The sequence below is a fragment of the Schistocerca gregaria genome, chromosome 2, assembly GCF_023897955.1.
Source record: "Schistocerca gregaria isolate iqSchGreg1 chromosome 2, iqSchGreg1.2, whole genome shotgun sequence".
NCBI lineage: Eukaryota > Metazoa > Arthropoda > Insecta > Orthoptera > Acrididae > Schistocerca > Schistocerca gregaria.
In genome coordinates, this window is record NC_064921.1 from 301,825,205 (window position 1) to 301,846,699 (window position 21,495).

Sequence of the window (21,495 nt, forward strand, 5' to 3'; positions counted from 1 at the left end):
AGTTAATCCTAAAATGATTCTTTATTGTTAACCACTAATACCTTTAGGGAGCAAACGTATTGGTACGTAAGATGTAAGAGCCCCAAGATGTGTGAAAAACCTCTTGCAAGCTGTTCAGTTAAATATTTTGCTCGGTATTCTTAATGCACATTTCTGCAGAATAAATAATTTTCTTACCTTAACTGAACCATACGATTATGCCATAGGACAGCAATTAGTGAAAGTATACAAAGTGTGCTAGGAATATTATCTGCAGATTAACACAAGGAGAGAGATTTTCAAGTGCAGATTAGGCAAAATTAAGTAATATACCTGCATATACAACCTTGTTAACTCTTAATTATGTTATATTGTTAACTTTTAATAATATATTGTTTTTGTATTAAGCTGATATGTCTAAAGTGACAGTAAAATGATCTGTGCATAAATCATCAAATAACTAACTAATCAACAAGGCTGCAATGCATAGATTTCGGCATAAATGTGACATCATTGCTTTGTCTGATTCTAAAAGAGGTGATGTGTGGCCAGCTGCAATAATTTTTAAGGTGACTATGGATATTTCATTAGTATTTTTTTTTATCGTTCACCTACACTTTTAGATATACCTTGAGAAAATATTTAACATAAGTTAAAAATAGCAACAATGTAGGAAAAGACAGGTTGCTACTTACCATCAATAAAGACATTTTAAGTTGCAGACAGGCACACAAAGCTTTCACCTGCAGCCTTTATCAGCAGAGGAGAAACACACACAAGCAAGCACACTTCATGCACACATGACCACCAACTCCGGCAGCAGGCTTTTTGGTCTGAGCTGCTGGAGCTGGAAGTCACGCGTGCATGAGGTGTGCTTGCTTGTGTCCAGGATTGGCATGTGTTTCTCCTTTGCCTTTAAAGTCAGTGGCTGAAAGCTTTGAGTAAATATCTTTTAATGGTGCATGCCTGCAACTTAATGTGTCTTCTTTGCAGTAAGTAGCAACTTATCTTTTCATACATTGTTGACATTCCTACCTGGAGTTTCCATTGTTTAAAATAAGTTATGAGCAGTTTCAATATTGCAGAGATGCTGAGTTGCAGATAAGCACAACAAAAGACTTTCACACTTAAAGCTTTCAGTTAATGGCCTTTGTCAACAATAGACACACACACACACACACACACACACACACACACACACACACACACACACACACACACACACACACACACGACTGCCTTACATTGTTAAATTCCATCCTGGATTTTCCATTGTTTGATTAAGAACAGTTTCAGTATTTAAAAATGTCCTAGAATGATATAAGTTTAGTATGGTATCACATCATGAGGAAAAATCTGAAACACAGAGCATAGATTGAATTTAACACATAAAAGCAGTTAGAACATTAAATTACAAAGTCTGATCAAAAAATTCCAGAACATTCATAATTTTGCACCAATGGTGTGTTGGAGCAAAATGCAGTTGGTAAAGCAGCACACTCCCGTGTTTAATGTGCAACTGCTGGAAGTTTCGTCATTGCATGTCTGCTAGTTATTGTTCAGTGCTGTGTTTGAGTAGAACATTGCCTTGCACAGTTTGTCAATTTTGAGATGGCAGAGTTAGAGTAGCAGCACATCTACATTAAATTTTGTGTGAAACTCAAAAAAACCTGCACAGAGACACACCTAACGAGCAGGAGGTTTATGGTGATGAGTGCTTAAGCCATACTGTGTGTTACAAATGGTTCATGTGTTTTAAAAATGGCCAGATGGAAGTTAAAGATGACCCTCGTTCTGGACACCCTTTCACGTTTACCAATAACACTCACGTCAGAAACATCAATGAAATTGTGTGCACCAATCAAAGACTGACTTTCTGAGAGTTTGCAGAAGAATGTAACATTTCAGCTGGATCACGTCAGGAAATCCTGACACAGCATCTCGGATTGCATTGTGTTGTCACCGAGTTCATCCCACGGCTCACGGATCACAACCAGAAAGACTTTCGCCTCGAGAACAAGACGTTCCTTAGAGAATCAAAACTTCCTGTGCTCCATACATGAATGGAACAGGAAGAAACCCTAATACCTGGTACAATGGGGTGTACCCTCTGCCATACACCTTACTGTGGTTTGCAGAGTATAGATGTAGATGTAGATGTGGTGATGAGACATGAGCCTACAGTTATGATGTTAAGATGAAGGTTCAATTGTCACAATGGGTCAGGGAATGTTCTACAAGAACAAACAAAGCTTGCCCGGTCAGATCAAATGTCAAAGCCAAGGTGATAGTTTTCTTTGACTTTGAAGGATTAGTTCATCATGAATTTGTGCCACAGGGACAAACTGTTAAGCAATGGCACTACCAGGACATGTTGTGATGCCTGTGAGAAATTGTGAGGAGGAAATGGTCTGAAATGTGGTGAGACAATCTTTGGCTCCCGCACATTCATCCCTGTTGGTATGTAAGTATTACACAAAAAACAAAATCACTGTGTTGCCTCATGCTCCGTACTCTCCAGGCCTGACCCCTGCCAACTTTTCTTTATTTACAAAGTTGAAAACCCCATTGAAAGGATGAAGATTAGCAATGATAGAGAGACAAAAGAAAATTTGCAGACAGAACTTTGCGTGCGAACCAGCTAGAGGTGTACCAAGACTGCTTCTGGAAGTGGTAAGGTGTTGAAAGTCGTGTATCATTTGTGGCGGAGCTTATTTCAAAAAAGATCATGTACAGTAAGTAAAAGGTAAGCATAGAAAAACTTTGTGGGCAAAGTTCTGGAATTTTCTGAACAGACCTCGTATGTGATAGGTTGCAGCGAAATGTGTAAGATACCTCAATGACCACATGTACCTGGGTCTACACTTCTTGAGTTTATCATCGAAGAGCTGTCCCTCTGGGCAGCTCAGAACTGATATGTGATTGGTTATCTCAGGCTTTGTGCCGTCCTTGGCAGGTGCTAATGAAGGCAAGCAGACTGCATAGTAGGCAGGTGCGTGGGCCAGTGCGTGCACTGCGCCCAGTTTGCTGCTGCAGTCCACAGCTGCTCCGCAAGAGGTAGGAGAGGTTGGTTCTTTAGTCGTAGGACTGTCCGTGCAGCTCTTGCTCTCCGGGTCATAGTGCTCATCACATTTATCTGTGGAGACAGCGTGTGTGATCATAAAATTGTGTTTACTTGCAAATAATTGTTTCTAGTTTGGTACAAACACTGGTTACATGTTCAATGTAATACTGTAAGCAATTGAATAATCAAGATGCTGAAAGCCAAATAAAGGAAACATAAAAATAAATCAATAAAAATAGAAGAGTGCCAGAAACAACAAGAAAAAGCAGATGGATATTTTTTGGACATTTATAGAAAATGAATGATGACAGGCTGACAAAACAAATGTTCAAGTGTCTTGGGGTAAAGGAATCAACAGTGAGTTTGATTTGAGAAGCTAAAAAAGATTTAGAAATGTATAACATAAAAGCAGGAGACTCAGCAGAAACGAATATTTTCAGAAGGAAAGAGTTCAATTTTGAAGGATTCTGCTGTGCCAGAACTGTTCATTGTCTCACATAGCAACCAGTCATATATCAGAATCAAGCAGAGCATATCTGCAGAGGGCAGTCCAGCAGACAACAGCTAGATGGGTTTTCATACCCTTGGGCCAGCAGTGTGACCATCAGAAGTTGCTGACCACATGGTCCTACTTGACTCTGCAGGATCACACAGCTGCATTTAGACCCAGTGATGTTAAGTCCGGTAGTGCTCAGAGCCATTTGAGCCAGACCCAGCTGTACTCTGGTATCTTCAAGGCTGCGACAGGCCAGTTCAATCCTAACAATCTCTCTGGGCCAGGTGCTGATCATAGTAGTGGTTTAGCAATCAGTCTCACTGAGGACCCACCAGCATCTTCCATTCTATATTCCAGCCAGCAATCTCCATCACACAGAGCATCCAGTGCTATTCCAGGCTTCGCTGAGACATGGCCTCTACACTGGGCACATGTGTGGATTACAGTATTGGCTGCAGTAGAGATTCATGCTATTAATTTTCTATCTAAAATGAATTCAGAAATTGACTTTGATATTTCTTGGGGCCACGAGCCCAACAAACAGTAAGTGCAACTCTGACTTAACCACATACTGTCAATGTAAAAGTTTATTCAATGGAGGAGATTTGAGTTCATGTGTTTACTAATTCACTTGTTCTGCACTGTTTACCTGGACTGCGTTCTTACTGCACCTCCTGTGGCACAGTGCATATCAGCTGGCAACAAGGTGTTTTGTCATTGAACTCAATTATAAATTGCATGCTACCTCCCAAGTAGATAGTGTTTTCTTACATGTAATTCTCTGTTCCAGCATGTCTGTTACAACAGATACTACCAACCAAGTGGTGATACTTCTCCAGAATATGCAACAGAGTCAAGAACTGCAGCTAGAGAAGACTGCTGCCATCAACATGACGCTGTCAGAATCTCCAACTGCTTGTGATGCATCAATTCACTGGTAAAAGGCACTATGTGACTAAGCTTGAATAACTTTTTCTGGTGCATGGTATCACAGGTGACGTTCAGAAGTGTACATACTTTTTAGTCTATGCAGACCACAAAGTGTACCGTTTACTGTAGTTGCTCAATGTAGGGGCTGAGGGTCATGCCCTTTGGTATGCACAGTTGAAGTTTTGTGTATTTGACTATTCTGACTCCCAAGTGCACATCACAGCTATCTGTAACAAATTTTTCAGCAGCCATAAGCTCAGTGGACAGTCATAGACGGTATCATTAGCAGCATTATAGGATCTGTCCAGAGGCTGCCATTTTCAGTAGGCAAACCTCCCAGTGCAAACAATCTTACACCACATCCCTAGTTCAGGGCATGATTTCCACCCACTCATCTGATGAAGGACTCTGCAATGATCTCCTGAAGCTTAAGGATTCCTCATTGGATACATTTCTTCCCATTATTACAGCCTTTACACAACCTGTTAGATACTCAGCAGTGTTGCAGGACCCATATCAGATGTTTGCAACTCACCTAACTCCCTGGATCCAGTCTCAGTCTCAGCCTCGGCCTTCACACAGGCTCAATTTGCTCACCACAGGTGAAGACACTTTAGACATGTGATACCTCCATTAGTTGTCCTCCCATGGTAATTGTTTCATTGCATCAACTAAACTGAATGCTTGTCTGTGTAAAAATGGACAAAAGACAAAAGTTTGTGAGTCATCTCTGAAATTAATGTGGACTGTGCAGGATTGTGAGGCTGCAAATAGACCTGGCTGTGTCCTGGCATCTTTACAATCTTTATGCTGGTGTCCAGGCTGTGCCAGGCCAGTTCATTCCTAACGATGAGCTCTATGGTCCGGGTGCTTATCACAGTAGCGGTTCATCAATCAGAGTGTCACTAAGGAGCCATCAGGATTTTCAACATCATTTCCCAGCCAGTAATCTCCACTGTGTAGAGCTGTCAGTAGTGTCATAGGCTCTGAAATGGGGACATGTGTGGTCTTAGGTCCTGGCCCTTGTAGTGCTTTGTATTATTAACTTTTCATTCTAAAGTGAATCCAGAAATTAACTTTGTTATTTCTTGGGGCCATGAGCTCAACAAACATTTACTGTGTCATTCAAGAGCATCTCTGACATAACCACATACTGTCAACATAAAAACTTACTCCAAGGAGGAAAACCTACTCCAAGGGGGAGAAATGAGTTCTTGTAGTTTCTAATTAACTTGTTCTGCATTGTTTGCCTGACGCATGTTCTTATTGCACCTCCAGCAGTGCAGTACGTATCAGATTACAAGCCAACCTGCAGTTCATATCAGATTCCAAGCCAAAAGCAATAAGAGAATAGGCATGAAGCTGTCAGAAGAAAAAATAGAGAGAGATAGTGAAAAGATGGAAAAATATTGGAGGAAAAAGAGAAATGGACATGAGATGGAATTTAAACTGTCACGTGATCTCTGGTTGGGCAGAACAGAAGGGGGAAAAATTGATCTCACTGTGTACTGATAAATTAAGAACACGCTATACTGGTGCCCCCTAAATTAAGAAACTATCACTAACACATGAATAACACAAGAAAATGAAACAACAGTTAGCACAAAGCTTGAGTATGTCAATTTTACATTAGTGCTGCTCATAACTGCTACGTGAAAACCAAAGGGCTTGCAATCCTCTCAAGCCATGTGCACAAAGCAGACAACTGCATAAGGTTTCCTGACAAACAAAACTGTTTGCTGGACAATTATTTGAAGCAGACTGTTGATATCAAGAATAATGATCTCACTAACTGAGTTATCTATGCATGATTCACAACCAATCACACACCTTCCATTTGTTTGTTCCCATCTCCTAGCTACTGTACTCCTGAGAATATTTCCCACATGGCTTGTTGGATTGGCATAGCTAGGGTAAGGGATATATTAGAGAATGAATTAACCTAGTGTTTGTTTGTAAAATGGTTCTGACAGCAGTGAGTGTTTCTGATCAACTTATAGTGTGCACTTGCTTTGCAGCAAAATCATTTTGATTTGGCTTTGTTTGTTAGTTCAAATTATCTACAAAAAATATTAAGACACATTTGTCTGTGGGGTCACAAATATTTGGGCAGATGCATTGACATCCGAGTCTCTTCACCTCTTTTTCCTAGCATGAATCTTATTGTGTAAGCTCAGATGAGTTGTAATGTTCACAGTACATTACCAACCCCCACTCCCCTTGCCATGTTACAAACACTTGAGGAGAGGAATGGTGTCATAGGTTTAATAGTTACTGTATATACTCAAATAATCCGCACATTTTTTCCTGAATTTAAGGCTGAAAAATTGCAGTGTGTGGATTATTAAAAATAAGTTTGGTTCTGCTCTGCCTCCAACAATAGATCCCATTATACTATTCCATTGTTGTGGCCTTGGTCTGTGGCATGTCAGTAGCACAGTAGCACATTAGAAGTGAAGTGTTAACAACATCTACAAACTTGTTAATTATGGCTACAAGTTCTCAAAAAAAAAAAAAAAAGATTCAAATGGCTCTGAGCACTATGGGACTCAACGGCTGTGGTCATCAGTCCCCTAGAACTTAGAACTACTTAAACCTAACTAACCTAAGGACATCACACACATCCATGCCCGAGGCAGGATTCAAACCTGCGACCGTAGCAGTCGCACGGTTCCGGACTGCGCGCCTAGAACCGCGAGACCACCGTGGCCGGCACAAGTTCTCACTATTGCTTGTTCACTGCTAAAGAAAAATTGAAAATTATTGAAGAAACCGAGAATATTGGAAACTGTGCAGTGGAAAGAAAGTATGATATGAGTGAGGGCTGTATTTGCAACTGGTGGAAAAAACAAAATGCGGCCTCAAGACACTAACAGTAATCGCTGGGTATTTTTCAGCCAAAAAGCAAAGCACCTGGACCTCAGAAAAAGGCACTGTGATTATAAGATGAGAAGCAACAATACGGATGCTTGGTGAAAAGTGAAATCTGCCAACTTAAAGAACTAGGCGTTACCAATTTCAAAGCTGGCCAGGGCTGATTATTAAGATTTTTCAATTGAAATGGGTTAAGTTTCCAGAGGAAAACTACCATCACTCATCGGCTTCCATGCTATTATGAGAAAAAAGTAGTGCATTTTCATTGTTACATGATAAATGTGCAATGCAAACAGTCCTATATGTTATTACAAATTGGTAGTGCTCTCAACAACACCATGAACAGGAAAGGAGAATCAAGCATCATGATATGAACTGGCAGCAGTGAGAAGCAAAGGTGTAGAGTGATATTGAGAGTAACTGGTGATGGATGAAAGCTACCACCTTATGTGATTTTTAAAAGGAAAACTATACCAAAAATATCAGTGAAAGGTGTATTAGTGAGAGTAAACCAAAAAGATGGATGGACAATGATTGTGTGATTGACCAGGTGATGCATGTTTGGCAACATCGTACTGGTGCATTACTGAATTTAGGTAACATATTGGTCCTGGACAGCTTCCACAGACATACAACTAAGGAAGTGCAAGACAAATTACAAAAAGGGAAAACTGACTTGATTATTATCCCTGGAGGCCTAACATCCATTCTACAACCACTAGATGCGTGTATAAATTGTTCACTCAAAGCTGTACTTAAACAGCGATATACGCAATGGATGGCTGATGAAAACCACAAGTTCACATTGAGTGGAAAAATCAAACAGCTGGATTTGCCCAAGATTGGTGAGTAGGTGAAAAGTGTGTGGGACTCCATTCTGCAACCACTGGTGGAAAAATTTTCAGAAATGTGGGTTCACAAATTCATTGGATGGACCAGAGGATGACGCTCTATGGGAAGGTGGTGAAGACAACAATTCTTCCCTCACTAGTGATAACGATGAAAATGATGATGAATACAGAGGTAAGGGAGCATACATATTGACTAAAATATTTTATTGCACATATTAACATAAAATTCTTAAACATGGTAATTCGCCTTTTTTTCCTATGGTAGGTAGGCCTAGAGTCCTGGCTGGTGGGGATAATGTTGCCCGGCCGGCCACCTGGTTATGGGCCAACTGGCAGGTCCACCGGCTGGATAGCTGCATGCCGCTGAATTGGTTGCATTTTAATGATTTATCAACTGGTACAACAGCATGAGAAGATTATGATGCATTTCTTCAAACCAATTGACATTATATGTAATTTTGAACACATCATTACCTCAGAAAAAAAATTGTGAATAAAACAAATTAAAGCAAAAAATAAATTCCCTCCCTCAGAATTATTGATTATATACGTTATACTTACAGCAGGTGGGCAATTGAGATATTATGGCTATAGTGAAGCATGGAGAGGAGCACTGTCAAAATGTTTTAAGTGCATCTCACAAACATCTATGACAAAAGGGCACAACATTAAGATCTGAACTAATGACTTGAAAATAGACACTAAATCCATTCATTAGGGAATTCAGGTCATCATCAAAGCTACACAGATAATTGTTTACCACATTGTGCATTCAAAACAGAATGAAAATATGGTATACAAGGTATCAGAACACAGCACCACACAGCATAAGTCGTGCAGTGGCTTTTGCACAGGTACTTACCAGAGATGTGTCCAAGATCAGTGCCACACAGGTGGTAGTGTATGCAGTCCTCAGGATCTGGGAAGATGCCAGGTTCCAGGCAGCGGAATGGCTGTGGTGGTGGACCCACATCGCATGCTGAACCATCTGGCACGCAACTATTTTGCTCGGTCTGAATCACACATTACTATTAGTAGAGAGGCACAACTGTCTCGTGATGTTATGGCACAAAACTCTACATTAGAGGACCAAAATAGAATGAAAGTAACAAAAGCTAAAGAATTTGTGGCGAAGATACATAACCCAGTTGAAGTTTGCAAGTGTGCTGCTGTTCAATTGTTAATCAGTGATGCCCAGGCTACTGACTGAATAAGATAGTAAAAATTAAATCACTGTCCAATTATTTGGAAGGAATCCAATATGATTTCCAAATCATCCATCCTAATTATATTTTCAGTAACTCCACTATATTAGAGTGAGTATATTCAGGAATGGTTCCTGTGATGGTAGATAGAATGTGATGATACAGAATCAGACGTAATAAAATATGTGCCAGAATTGCTAATTGCTGGCCCAAATTTACCTTCAGGAGGTGAAATGTATCAAGGGAAAAAAAATACTCAAATCTAAGCCGCACCTGAAATTTGAGACTCGAAATTCAAGGGGAGAGAAAAGTTTTAGGCCGCATCTCCAAATCGAAACACAGTTGGTCCATTGTAATATGAGAGACAATTTAGGTCGATACACCTACAGTAGTTTGGTTCGAGTCGTAAGCATAGCAGTTAAGCTTTACCAGGTAGACATAGCTATGCGTCAGGCGCTCCGTCGGTATTTCTACGGGTACCCTTCCATTTTCAAGTGCTTTGTCTGGTTTGAATTGATTGCTTATTTTTCTTTGATCTGATAAGCACAGTCTTCTTTGTTATAGGTGTTTACGTCAATCTAAGCTGAAAATGCATTATTGTACTGTGTCATGCATTGTTTGTCGCATTCTGATAGTGCGTGTTTACGGCCTGTTGCCGCTCGCAACATGGCTTGCTTTTGTGCGCGCTACCGCCGCCTACAATTTTTTTTTTAAAAAAAGAGAGGAATTGTCTCATTCGCGAAACAATGGCAAGAGACTGCTATTTGTTGTTACTTACACTGCTGCTTTCTTTGATAATGATCAACAAGAACCAAATAATAGACTGAGTGTGATAGGTGATGTTCTAAACGAGAGTTTAGCGAAAAATTTTCTCCGTTTGAAAATATAGTGCTCAGAGCCATTAGAATAATACGAATATAAACATGACATGATACTATATTCTTCCGCGTTTGCTGTTTTGTCACTCTAGTTTTGTGCCTTATTAGGCAGACAGGATTTAAATGAGATAGCAGCAAATACGAAACAATACATGGCTAAATGTTTATATTCGTATTATTCTTATGGTGATGAGAATACTGCATGTGATTCACAATTTATAAAAGTTCCTATTAGCAACCATCTCTTCTCACAGATAGGAAAAAATCCAGAAGGTAGAGTTAGCCATATTGACAAAGATCCCAAACAGTCTTGCCAGTCGTGTTTTCGTAGTACATTGAAATGCTGCTACATTCGAAGATGAACAATACGGCATTTGTATTTACTTCGTTGGATAATGTATGAAAATGCAGTGGTCGAAACTCGGGGCGGAAAAAAAAGCTCATCTTCCACGTTTTTTTAAATTTATTTACTGACGCACAGGCTTTGGCGCCAGTATTTATCTTTGTGCCTACAAAGCATGCTTGTGTAGCGCTACATATATTCGACTGCAGAAATAAGTTATGGCGGCACCCACCCACATTTTTCAGCACTTCTGCTTGCTTTGCACTCGATTCTAAGCCGCAGGCGGATTTTTGGATTATAAAAACCGGAAAAAAGTGCGGCTTAGATTCGAGTAAATACGGGTAGTACTTACTTGGTGCACGTACCACTTGTTGTCTGGAAAGAAGTACTGTTGGGTTAAGACCCATCTGCCATTGACAAGACAATAGAAGTAAAAATGGATTGACACGGGAGAGGGAAAGAAGGGGAAGAGGACATGGACTGAGAAAGGGGGGTGGGAGGAGAATATGGACAGAGAGGGAAGAGGAAATGGATGGAGAGAGAGGGGAGGAGGAGAAAATGGTCAGGGGGGGGGGGGCATGTGCAATATATGTATCGTACACAAATGCAGGTGAAATTGCGAGTAACCAGATAGTGGCCATAAAAAGCGACACATTTCCTAGCAACCAGGACTAATAGTTTCTTCATGAGTGAGGAGAGGGGGGTTTGGTGTGGAAAGTTAAAAAGGACGGGCTAGTCATTCAGACCCAAGGATGACAATATTATTTTTACTTTTGTAAATCTATTGATAGTACTACACATTTCACCTCCTGAAGATAAAAACTGATCAGCAATTCTCTTGACTGCATAGATTATTAATATTGTAACACAGCTTGTCTGTTGAGCAAATTGAAGTGTTTCACATACAGTAATTGTTTCTGCTGTGTATATGGAAACAAATTTTATCAGTGTATGCTGTCCCTTGCAACTGTAAGAAAAGAAAATTTGGAATATCCTTCCTAATCTTCCTTGGGCTTATTGAAATTGTCTATGTTTATCTGCAATATGCTCCCAGGTGTTTTATTTAAAATGCTCATATATTCCTTTCTCTGTGGTTAGCATCACATATAACATGAACTACCAGTTAATATTTTGAAAAGGCAGATTCATTTTCCATTTCAGAATTTGAGTATAATATCCCTCTTTGCACTGTGATGCACTGCTGGTGAAGACAGTTGCTGTACATAAATCTTCTCTGTTAGTACTCTGTGAGCGGGATTGTAAAAGCATATATCATGCCTTAATGCGAAAAGTGGTGTGATGTATCTGAGAACTAACAGGTGTTTCAGTACAAAGATATGTTGACAACGAAATTTGTATGAGAGAAAAAAATTATGTGTAAGAATAAACACACAGAGAAGCATATGAATTCAAAGTATTTTACAACTATTTATAAAAAACTGAAAGCAGAGAATCCACAATGTCAAATTAATTTCTGTGTACATTCTTCTGCATAAGAAGGACTCATACAAGTGATAAGTGTAATGAAAATTGTTGTAATATGAAGAAAGCTGAATTTAAAATTGATTATAATATTTAGTATCTCATTTCATTAGTTGTAATTACACTTTTTAATCATTAGTAAATCATTCTCACCCAAATGTCAATGTCAACATGCCTTTGCACCAGAATATTTCTTGACAGACCCCAGATACAATTAACTAATGCCAGCACAAAAATTTGCCCACATCTGTAATTAAAAGTCAATAAACCTAAGTTCAAGTGCTTCTTCATCATTGTCTGAACTTGGCATGATAGAAATGCATGACTACTTAAAGTTTTATTTAACTAATGTAATATGTGCATAATCAGGAAATCTTTTCTTTAATTGCCTTTTACACTCACAGAACAGGTATTTCCGCTTCCTAAAGAGGTGCAGGATACACTGCCAACAGGGATGATGCGGCCATTGAGTTGTGCGCAGATTACCAGCCGGCTGCAGTCAGCACAGATTGGTCCCACAATTCCAGCATCACAGTCTTCCTCTGCGCCAGCCAGGTCTACTCCTTCAGCACGACGCTGCCTTGAAGGGACATGAATGTGGACGGGACCGGTGTTGTTCTCATCAGCTTGCTCTGCACAGCCCGCTACCTGCCAACATCATATTATCATCATCCACAACACTGGCGTGTCAGCTCAATATTCATGCACATGATGCCCACTAATATTAACAATAGAATATATGTGAACAGATAATAAAACTCAAGTGATGATTTTTCTGACTGTGGAAATTCAGTGTGTCACTGTTGAGGGAAAGAGGTTAACATTCATAAAGTTGTAAATGACCTCTCCATCAAACAACCAGCCAACTCCATCAATTAATGACTGAGACAACCATCACATACTGTAACACAACACAACACACTACACACATTTCATAAGGACATTAATGATCAGTGCTTCCAATCATGAAATTTACCATTCTGCATACCCTTTATGACAAGAGAAACTGCATTCTTACTGACCAAAATTTTCACTATTCCCTCCATTTGGCAGTACCTATAATTACTTAACTAACAATGAAGGTCTGCTCTTACAATAACTCAGGTTATGGATGTAATGAAAAAGACTGCTAATTACATCATTGTGATGTGCTAGTAATTCATTTACTTTAATCCAGTGCACACTGGTTCAAACATTAACAAGCACTGAACTAATGTCTGATGCAGCATTGTCCCACACTTTAAACAATGGAACACTTACCACGCATAAGCTTTGCCTTTCTCATTCCTTTTTTCTCAACTGGAACCCCTTTCGGAACAAAAAGTCGCCTAAAAACTCTATTTCAAATACTGCAATAACCTCAAAGCCCATTTCCACTATGCATACTAATAATGGACTGATTCTGGCAGGAAATAGTTTACTTAGAAAGTTTTAGAATTATGCAAAACATTTGTATTGGTTGTGTTTCATGACCAAAATATATATATTTTTTAAATTTTAGTAATGTTGTGCAATAAGGTGTCAAGTGATCAAAAATGGATGCCTTAGTGGCTGTGGCCATGGCAGGGAGGGGTGGGATGGCCCTATATTAAGCAAGAACCCTGTCATTGGTGGAAGAGTAGTGAGAGAGATTCAAATAGTTTGTTTCTGAAGTAGCTGTGAAGTACTTGTAATGTTAAATTTATTAATAAAAAATGTAGACACTGATATAAAATTGTAAACCAGAATATCACCTATTTTCTGAATCAAGCAAAGGTAAAATATATTAGAGGAACAGAAGGCCATAAATACTAGCCAATGAAAGTCTTGGAAGATGCAGTGCTTCAGTTGCTGCTAATGACAGTACTACTGAGGCAACACAGATGGACAAGTGGAAGAGATAGCTGCATGCTACAATGTGAGTGACCTTAGGCTGCAATGGAGGCATCAGAGGACTGCCAACACTCATTTGGGCTCTGGAAATATGGTCTACCCCACTATTATCATCTACCAACATCAGTGGACAGGTTGGCAGAGTCCAGCCAGAGAGACGAGAGAAATTGGCTCACGGTATATAGACTTTTCAAGGAAATTCTCATCCATAAAGCTGTCTGCAATTGGTTTCAACATGACTTTGTCATTGGGAAAGGACAATAACTTCAGAGATTTACTGGGACATCAACTAATAGTGGCCAGCAGCAGTGTAACACATTGGTTCAGAACTGCTTTGCCAATTTAGAGGGTTCAAAATTGGTTCCTTAAGCTGCTCACTTTTATTTCACTGAAGCCTTTAATATTCCTAACGCTGTATCTGAATGCTTTCTTATGGAAACTTGCTTGGGGCACAAGATCAATGCAGGCAGGACCGTCAGAGATGAATCCTCAAGCCTACAAAAAGTAAGCAGCAATTCACATTACCTGCAGCTGTAACCAAGTGCTTCCACTGGGATGATTCATTATCTGGTGGGGCTCTTTGTTGGAGACATCATTGCTCTTATTAATCTTTCTCTTACAACTAATAGAAGCGTAAAATGCAGTAGAACCTACGAGTAATATTAGTAATTTTGACTATTAGTGTATAAGGTGGGCTCAATTCCTTCTCTGGAGTGAGGAGTGTTGCTCTACTATTTTGCTAATTTAATGAAAAAATAGAGACGATTGGTATCAGTTTAACAGGACAGATAGGTGAGGTTGATGATAAAGACCCTCAAAATGAAGAACATTATGGAAGAAATAAAAGTCTTGGAAAGGGAATTTCAAAACTTGTTTTTAGCTGATTGGAGAAGTATATAAGATGAAGATAAAAGCTTTTGACATACAGTAAAAAGTAAAACAACTAGAGAAAAGTTCTAAGGAACAGTGCCTTTCTCCAAGGGTTACTGATTGGTCTCATGGGGTAGGTAATCGTAATATGTAGTTTGATTCTAAAGGCAACACACATCCCATGGTATTTATAAATAAATTTAGGCACTATGTAGCAAATACTTGTAACAAAGCAGAAAAAAATTGCTTGATGGAGTATTGTCTTGCTGGAGATGCTTGAGGATGGGCAGTTAAAGCACTGAAAGGATCTGATACTTATAGAGAGTTAATTAAGTGATCCAAAGTTGAAAAATTGGCAAAGGGAGTAATGAATAGACTTCCAAAATTTCCCACAGTATTGTTGAAATTCACATGATTACATGAAGGAATATTGTGAAAGGTTGTCTAGAATTGTGGATTACATTGGCCTGCCAATGTGTGAGGAAGATTAAATCTATTTCATACACAAGAGGTTACCAAGAAAACTGCAAAACCACATTAGTCTAATTCTAGTGATTGTGCTCGGTTTTTAAGTCGAATAAATGAGGTAAATACATGGTATAATTGGGATGAAAACAAGTATTTTAGGGAAGGATCAACACCTATAGAAGGGAAATACTTTTGCAATGAGATCATTTCAGACAAAATGAGGATGGGCTGTAGAAATGAGAGGAGGAAGAGGTCAAAGCTACTGCTGCTGAGGTGCATATTCAGAGTGTATACGTGGACAAGGAAAACAAATTCTCGGATTTCCCGGTTAAAAATACACTTTCTCCCAGGTGACAGTATATTTTCCCTTATCAGTCTTTTGAATGGTAATGGTTTTATACACGGGCATACAATTTCCCGACACTTTAGAAAACGAAACTCAGGGAAAAAGACACGTTTTGGAAATATCTTGAATGTGCAGCAACATTTACGCTGCGTCTTTTCGTATTACGAAAGTATACATTGGAATTCCACCAAACACCGCCTGTTACTTTCCGAATCATTGAAATTGAGTTTTCGATGCGCTTTTGTAAGCCGTTAGTAGCTCATGTCACGTGCCCTCGCCAGCCAATATTCAGATCATAGGACACGTGATGCAGTCAGCCAACAGCAACATCACTGTTAAGTAGCACGAACACACAAACAAGAATAGTTTAAATTAATATACATAGTGTTGCCACAAAAAAAGCAAAGCTTTCACATATAATATTGGTCACAAAGCTGCAAGAGAAGCTAAGCTTTCGCACATACTGTTGATCTTTATGCGCGTGTTACACTTTTAAGACGTATCACACAAAAGTCCCAGTAAAATTTTTAATACTGACATAATGTCTGATCTTCAGGGTTCGAAATTCTTGTAAATGGCTCATCAAAGGGTTGAGTTTTAAATTAGAGTCAAACGCTCTGTGAATTAATGGTACATTCTTGCACATAGTTCAACCTACATAAAAGGATATTTACATTGACAGTAACGCTTTTCAAACCACTGTTCGCAATATTTCCCCGCGACCTGTTAGAAATAGGTTCGTTTCAGCAGTTGCCAGGGAGCGCAGGTACTGTAACACGCGACACCGCGCTTGGGTAGCTATCATGACATAGGAAGCCCGTATGTATGTACGTGTAAAACATTGAAAGATCATACAGTATGTCATAAAAGAAACAAGACACCAGAGGATACTGATAGAGCATCGGAATTTCGTGATCCATATTAAAATGTGAACATTTAAAGTGCATACTTAAAGGGCACATTGTACATCCGGATTCCAAATCCAGTAGACCTCGACCTGATATTAAGCTTTTCAGTGTGTTTTTCGGGATGTAAATTTTCTTGGAGCACCTGTACTGCATTATGTCATGTTTGTTTCCTTATTATGGCATAATGCCACACGTGCTAGAAAATGAAAACGTGCACTTGAAATGCAGCGAACAGTTGAAACTAGCCAGTACTGTGGAATTACACATTTCGTTTAAAATACATTGACTGCCTCTACGGCAAAGGATAACAAAAGTCAAATTTCTTTACCAAACAGACAAAAATAACATTATTGTTCCGCAAAGCGATTAATGCTCAACTGTCAGAAAGGTGGAAATAAAGTAAAATCTGAAACTAATGACATATTTCAGCCTTCCGAAATTATGTGAATGTGTTTTACTTCACTTGATAGCTCCCGGCCAAAGATATCCGTTTTGTTTTCATTTGACCTGAGAGTAAACGAAGGGCAAACAGCAAAATCACTAAATGTATACACGGGTCACTTGGAGACTACCCACTATAACTCAGACGGCCCTGCGCATCAGACCCGGATCCACGATATTTGCAAACCGGGTCAATACTTTAAAAAAACGAATTTTCAAAACCTTGTAGCGCACTTTTTTCTGAAAAGTCTGAAACATAAAACATATGTATTCGAGGAAATGTAAAGACATATTATTTGGTCTTAAGCATGCCAACGTACAGTGCCATCCCTCTCCATACAACATTTTTCTACCGCACATCCAAACTATATTCAGGCGAGTGGAAATTGAAACGTCCTGTGCTGCCTCTCCTGTTCCCAGTCGGCCAGTTTGACAGCCTGCCGCTCTTTAAAAAAAATCTCGCAATTAATAGCGGATGGGATTATTTGTAATCGAGAGAACAAGAACTCTTCAAAAAATCTGAACTCTTTATTTACTATTTAATAGCTTGCTGTTTTGTGTGACATAAAATTAAATATAGGATATATAAAACCAATACTGACAAGAGATGAGCAAGAAATTACACATTTCTTCAAACACCTTAGCTCCTAGAATTTTTCCTCTCTAATCTTGCTACAGCTTTACATGGCGTGCTTTACTTTCTGCGAAAGAATCTATTACATCATCAAAGTTCGTCAAACGTTTTGTTACATGAAAAATCGAAATGTCGTTATCTAATACTGAAAAAGCTGTTAATACAATTAATACCCAAGACTGGTGTGGTTTCTCGATCTGATTACGTCTATTTTGTCACTGTCTGCTAGGTAAAACAAAATTGGCCTTTCTAATATGGCAGCAATTTTGTAACACACCAAATAAAGACTATTTTGGCACAAAAGTACCAATATCAAATGCCTATTAGGCCTGCTATAAGCAAAAAGCTTTATGTTAGGAAATAGCTTCACATTTCATTCATACGCACCAGCTTCTCAAGCATGAGATCCAAAAGCAATATTACGAAATTTTTATATAAAATTTCGAATCGTCTTATTCTTCCATAATTTGTGTGATGTCACCGTTTCTTCTCCTTCCTCGTTCTAACAAACAATCTTGTCGTCACCAATTCTGTAGCTATTGCTGCCATTGTCAAAATTTGTTCGCCGATTAACTTCAGTAACACGGCGAAAACCACAGGTTTAGTCATCCCGCGATTATTTTCCGGTTAGGCGTTATTACGTATTCGAACAACACGTTTTCCGCGTTACTTCCTGAACAGAACTTACGCGGCTGTTAGCCGGGGACTGCACTACTGGTCTTTACTAGTGTAGCGATCTGGCCTATAATTTTCTGTCAAAATTTCATTTTCTTGGATACACCGAGAAGATAATACGTAATCTTTCTCACCTGTTATTCCTGTCAGTCGTTTATTTCCATTGTGGTAGTCTGAATCAATGGATTTCGCTGATCATTCGCAAACCCAATCAACCACAAAATCAGACAACGATTGACATTCATCGGTTCGGCATTACTCCCTCAGCTCGTATAGTCCCGTCCCCTTTTGTCTGAGGGAAGTTATTTCTAGATGCGACGAAGATTCTCCTGACACAGACATTACGTACACTATGCATGCATTCGAAAGTCAACTTATGATTCATTCAGAAATCAACTTAAAATGTGTTCAAAAATGTTCAAAAACAAACAGGGAAGCGTTTCAAAATCATGTGAATAATCGATGAACAAACGTGCGCTGGATGCTAGGCGCTCTATGAAACAAGTTTTTTTTCCTCAAGAATATGAATTTGGCGCCCCCTTTTCCCGGTAGCATCTATCTGCTTGCTGCGACTGCTCGCACAGCCGACAACCACATTTCTGTAGCCAGAAGCGGGAGAATCTACTACTCAAACGTGACTCAACTGCGCATGCGCACCAGCCCGCGCATAACTGCTAAAACAAATCGAATGTAAATAGTTGCGACTTCACGTTCATTGGAGTACAATTTGTTGTTACTAAACACTACATAGTCTTCCTAAAGCCTTTGACACATTTTCAATTGGCAGACGTTTGTATGAGCACTGTGTGTCGTTGTTGTATATGGCGCATTTCCTTTGGAATTAAGTTATTTTCGTTTTTTCTCTCTTTTGTGTTTTATTGTTGAAGTATTATTCTGCAGTAGCGGGATGCAGTAATATCCTTTGTTAGAGTATCGGTTTTTACCAGTCAAAATTACAAAAATTTAACTAAAAACTACAACAATGAAAAATTCCCGGAATTCTAAAAATAACCCGGGTTTCTCCCTGTTTTCTCCCGGATGAAAAAATTCCCGGGTTTATCCCGAATCTCCCGGTTGTCCCGGGTCGTATACACCCAGATATAATTAGAGTGATAGAGAACTCTTTGTGAAATAAGGTTCTCCACAACAATAAGGAGCTCAACTGGGATATAAAATGAGCTGTGGCCAATAACATTTACAGCCAATGCCTACTGAGAAAGAGAAGAAGGAAATCGAAATCAAATAAAAAGAGTAATATGCAGGTTCAGTGTGAGTCAAATTTTTGTCGGTCATGTGAAAATAGGGCATGTTTATGGAGACTTAATTCAGGGAATTTGCAAGACAAAAGAATAAGGATGGATCAAAACTGAATTGTTGGTGATGTGTAGGGATACAGCTGAAGAGCACTGTCCAGAAGGTAGCATGAAGAGAAATGAAGAAAACAAGGAGGCTGAGAGACAATTAAAAGATCCATTCAAAAGAAGACGAAGTAACCCAGTCTGCTTAATGAGAGTAGAGAGGATGCATTCTTGGATTTTTGTTTCAGGGTAGGGGAAGAGAAGAAGGAAGTCAGTCATGAGTCTCAAAACAAAATGTGGTAAACAGATCTCAGGAAGAAAATGCTGTTGATGTTAAACTGTGGCTAGGTGGGAAGAGCAGTGTCCAGGGGAGTGTGAGCTACTTGATATGGGGCAGAATTTTTTGAGTATAAGAAGGAAAAGGAGTGAAAGGTATAAAAGCAGATATGATAGATGGGAAGAAAGAGAAGATTTAACAGATGAAGGGGGTGAGGATGAAGATGAGGCAGAAAGTGATAATGAGCATGATAAGGGTACAGATTGATTAGATTTCAAGGAGAAATTGGAAGTTGAATTCATAGAGGATGACTAGGAAGAAATACTATGTCAAGGGAGCACAGGCAACAAAATAGTTTCAATGGCAACAGAAAAAGTGAAAATGAAAGGAAAGGATGAGAATGACAAAAATAAAATATTTTGTATAAGGAAGAACTGGTAAAGATGAGGAGGAAAAACCAGAAATGTGTGACAATCACCAGGCAGATGAAAATACTGAGATAGGAATTGAAGACCAAGAAGAAAAATGCCACAAGATAAGGGATTAATCCAAGAGGGCCAGAAAACATGAGACAATTAACCGTACAAAGAAGTAATGAGAAAATGTCCCTAGGACAGGGTGAAGTAGGAGGAAACCAACGTGAAATGCTAGAAAAATATCTGTTATAAAAGGAAATTATGGAGGAAGGGATGAACATTTGTCAACCCCTGATTAATATAAAAGTATATGGCAAGGCACAATGTGCATTAGTCAACTCAGGATAGTGAAATATTGGCTATCTCAAAATCTATTTATGAAGTTTTTGAAAGATCATCCAATGTTTAACAGAGATGCCAGTGAGCGGTGCCAAGGTACTAGGGGCAACACGCAAATTGATTAAGTCCATTACAAAACATGTATGTGTGGAGTTTGGAAAAGGAGGATTGAGTATGCGGCATGAAGTTTTAATTGTTTCTGGGATGAGTATGAACTTCATTCTAGGAATGGACTGGATGCTGATATGCAAAGTGCTCATGGATGGTGAGACTGGCTGTTTCAATATAAAACTGAAGGAAGGAATAGTTGTGGTAGATTATAAAGTAATGATAGTAAATACTGAAGAGGAAAAAGGACTGCTGCTACTGAAATTATTACATATAAATTGAAGAAACAATGATGTTGTGGAGTTACAAAGAACTGAGTGGATAGTCCCTGAGGATGAGATGAAAGAAGAAGTTTGAAAAATAATTAATAATCTTGATGGAATACCTGAAGCCAAAAACGACAGAACTAATGAATGTTGTCAGGAAAAACATAAAGGTATTTTCTGACAGGTTGGGACAAGTGATGTATTTTGAGTGCAAGCTTAATATCAAACCACATGAACCATTTAGTGTGAAACACTATCGTATTCCTATTCTTAAGAGGTGAAATCAACAGCAGATCCTCCAAAATGTGTGAACTGTAAAGGATCACACCCAGCCAATTACAGAAAAAGTCCCTCTTGAATAGAAATGGTGAAGTCCATGCAGTCCAAACAGAGACTGAGAGTGGAAGTTGCTCTCAAACTGGTCCTTGTTCTCAAAGTGCGAAATTTTCCACTGCTGAGAAACAGAGTCAGTAAC

General features: G+C 39.1%; 1 protein-coding gene across 4 annotated transcripts in view; it reads right to left on the reverse strand.

The window, feature by feature from the left end:
* LOC126336923 (uncharacterized) overlaps nt 1-21,495 on the reverse strand; it is a 191,808-nt gene that overhangs the window by 74,915 nt on the left and 95,398 nt on the right. For 2 of the 4 annotated variants that reach the window (XM_050001076.1, XM_050001078.1), the window contains exons 4-6: nt 12,505-12,750; nt 9,057-9,207; nt 2,815-3,115 (exon numbers count right to left, since the gene is read on the reverse strand). In XM_050001076.1, coding sequence (XP_049857033.1) covers nt 2,815-3,115; nt 9,057-9,207; nt 12,505-12,750 — 698 coding nt within the window. The remainder of the gene's footprint in view (nt 1-2,814; nt 3,116-9,056; nt 9,208-12,504; nt 12,751-21,495) is intronic. The other 2 variants (XM_050001077.1, XM_050001079.1) reach the window with 1 other exon arrangement.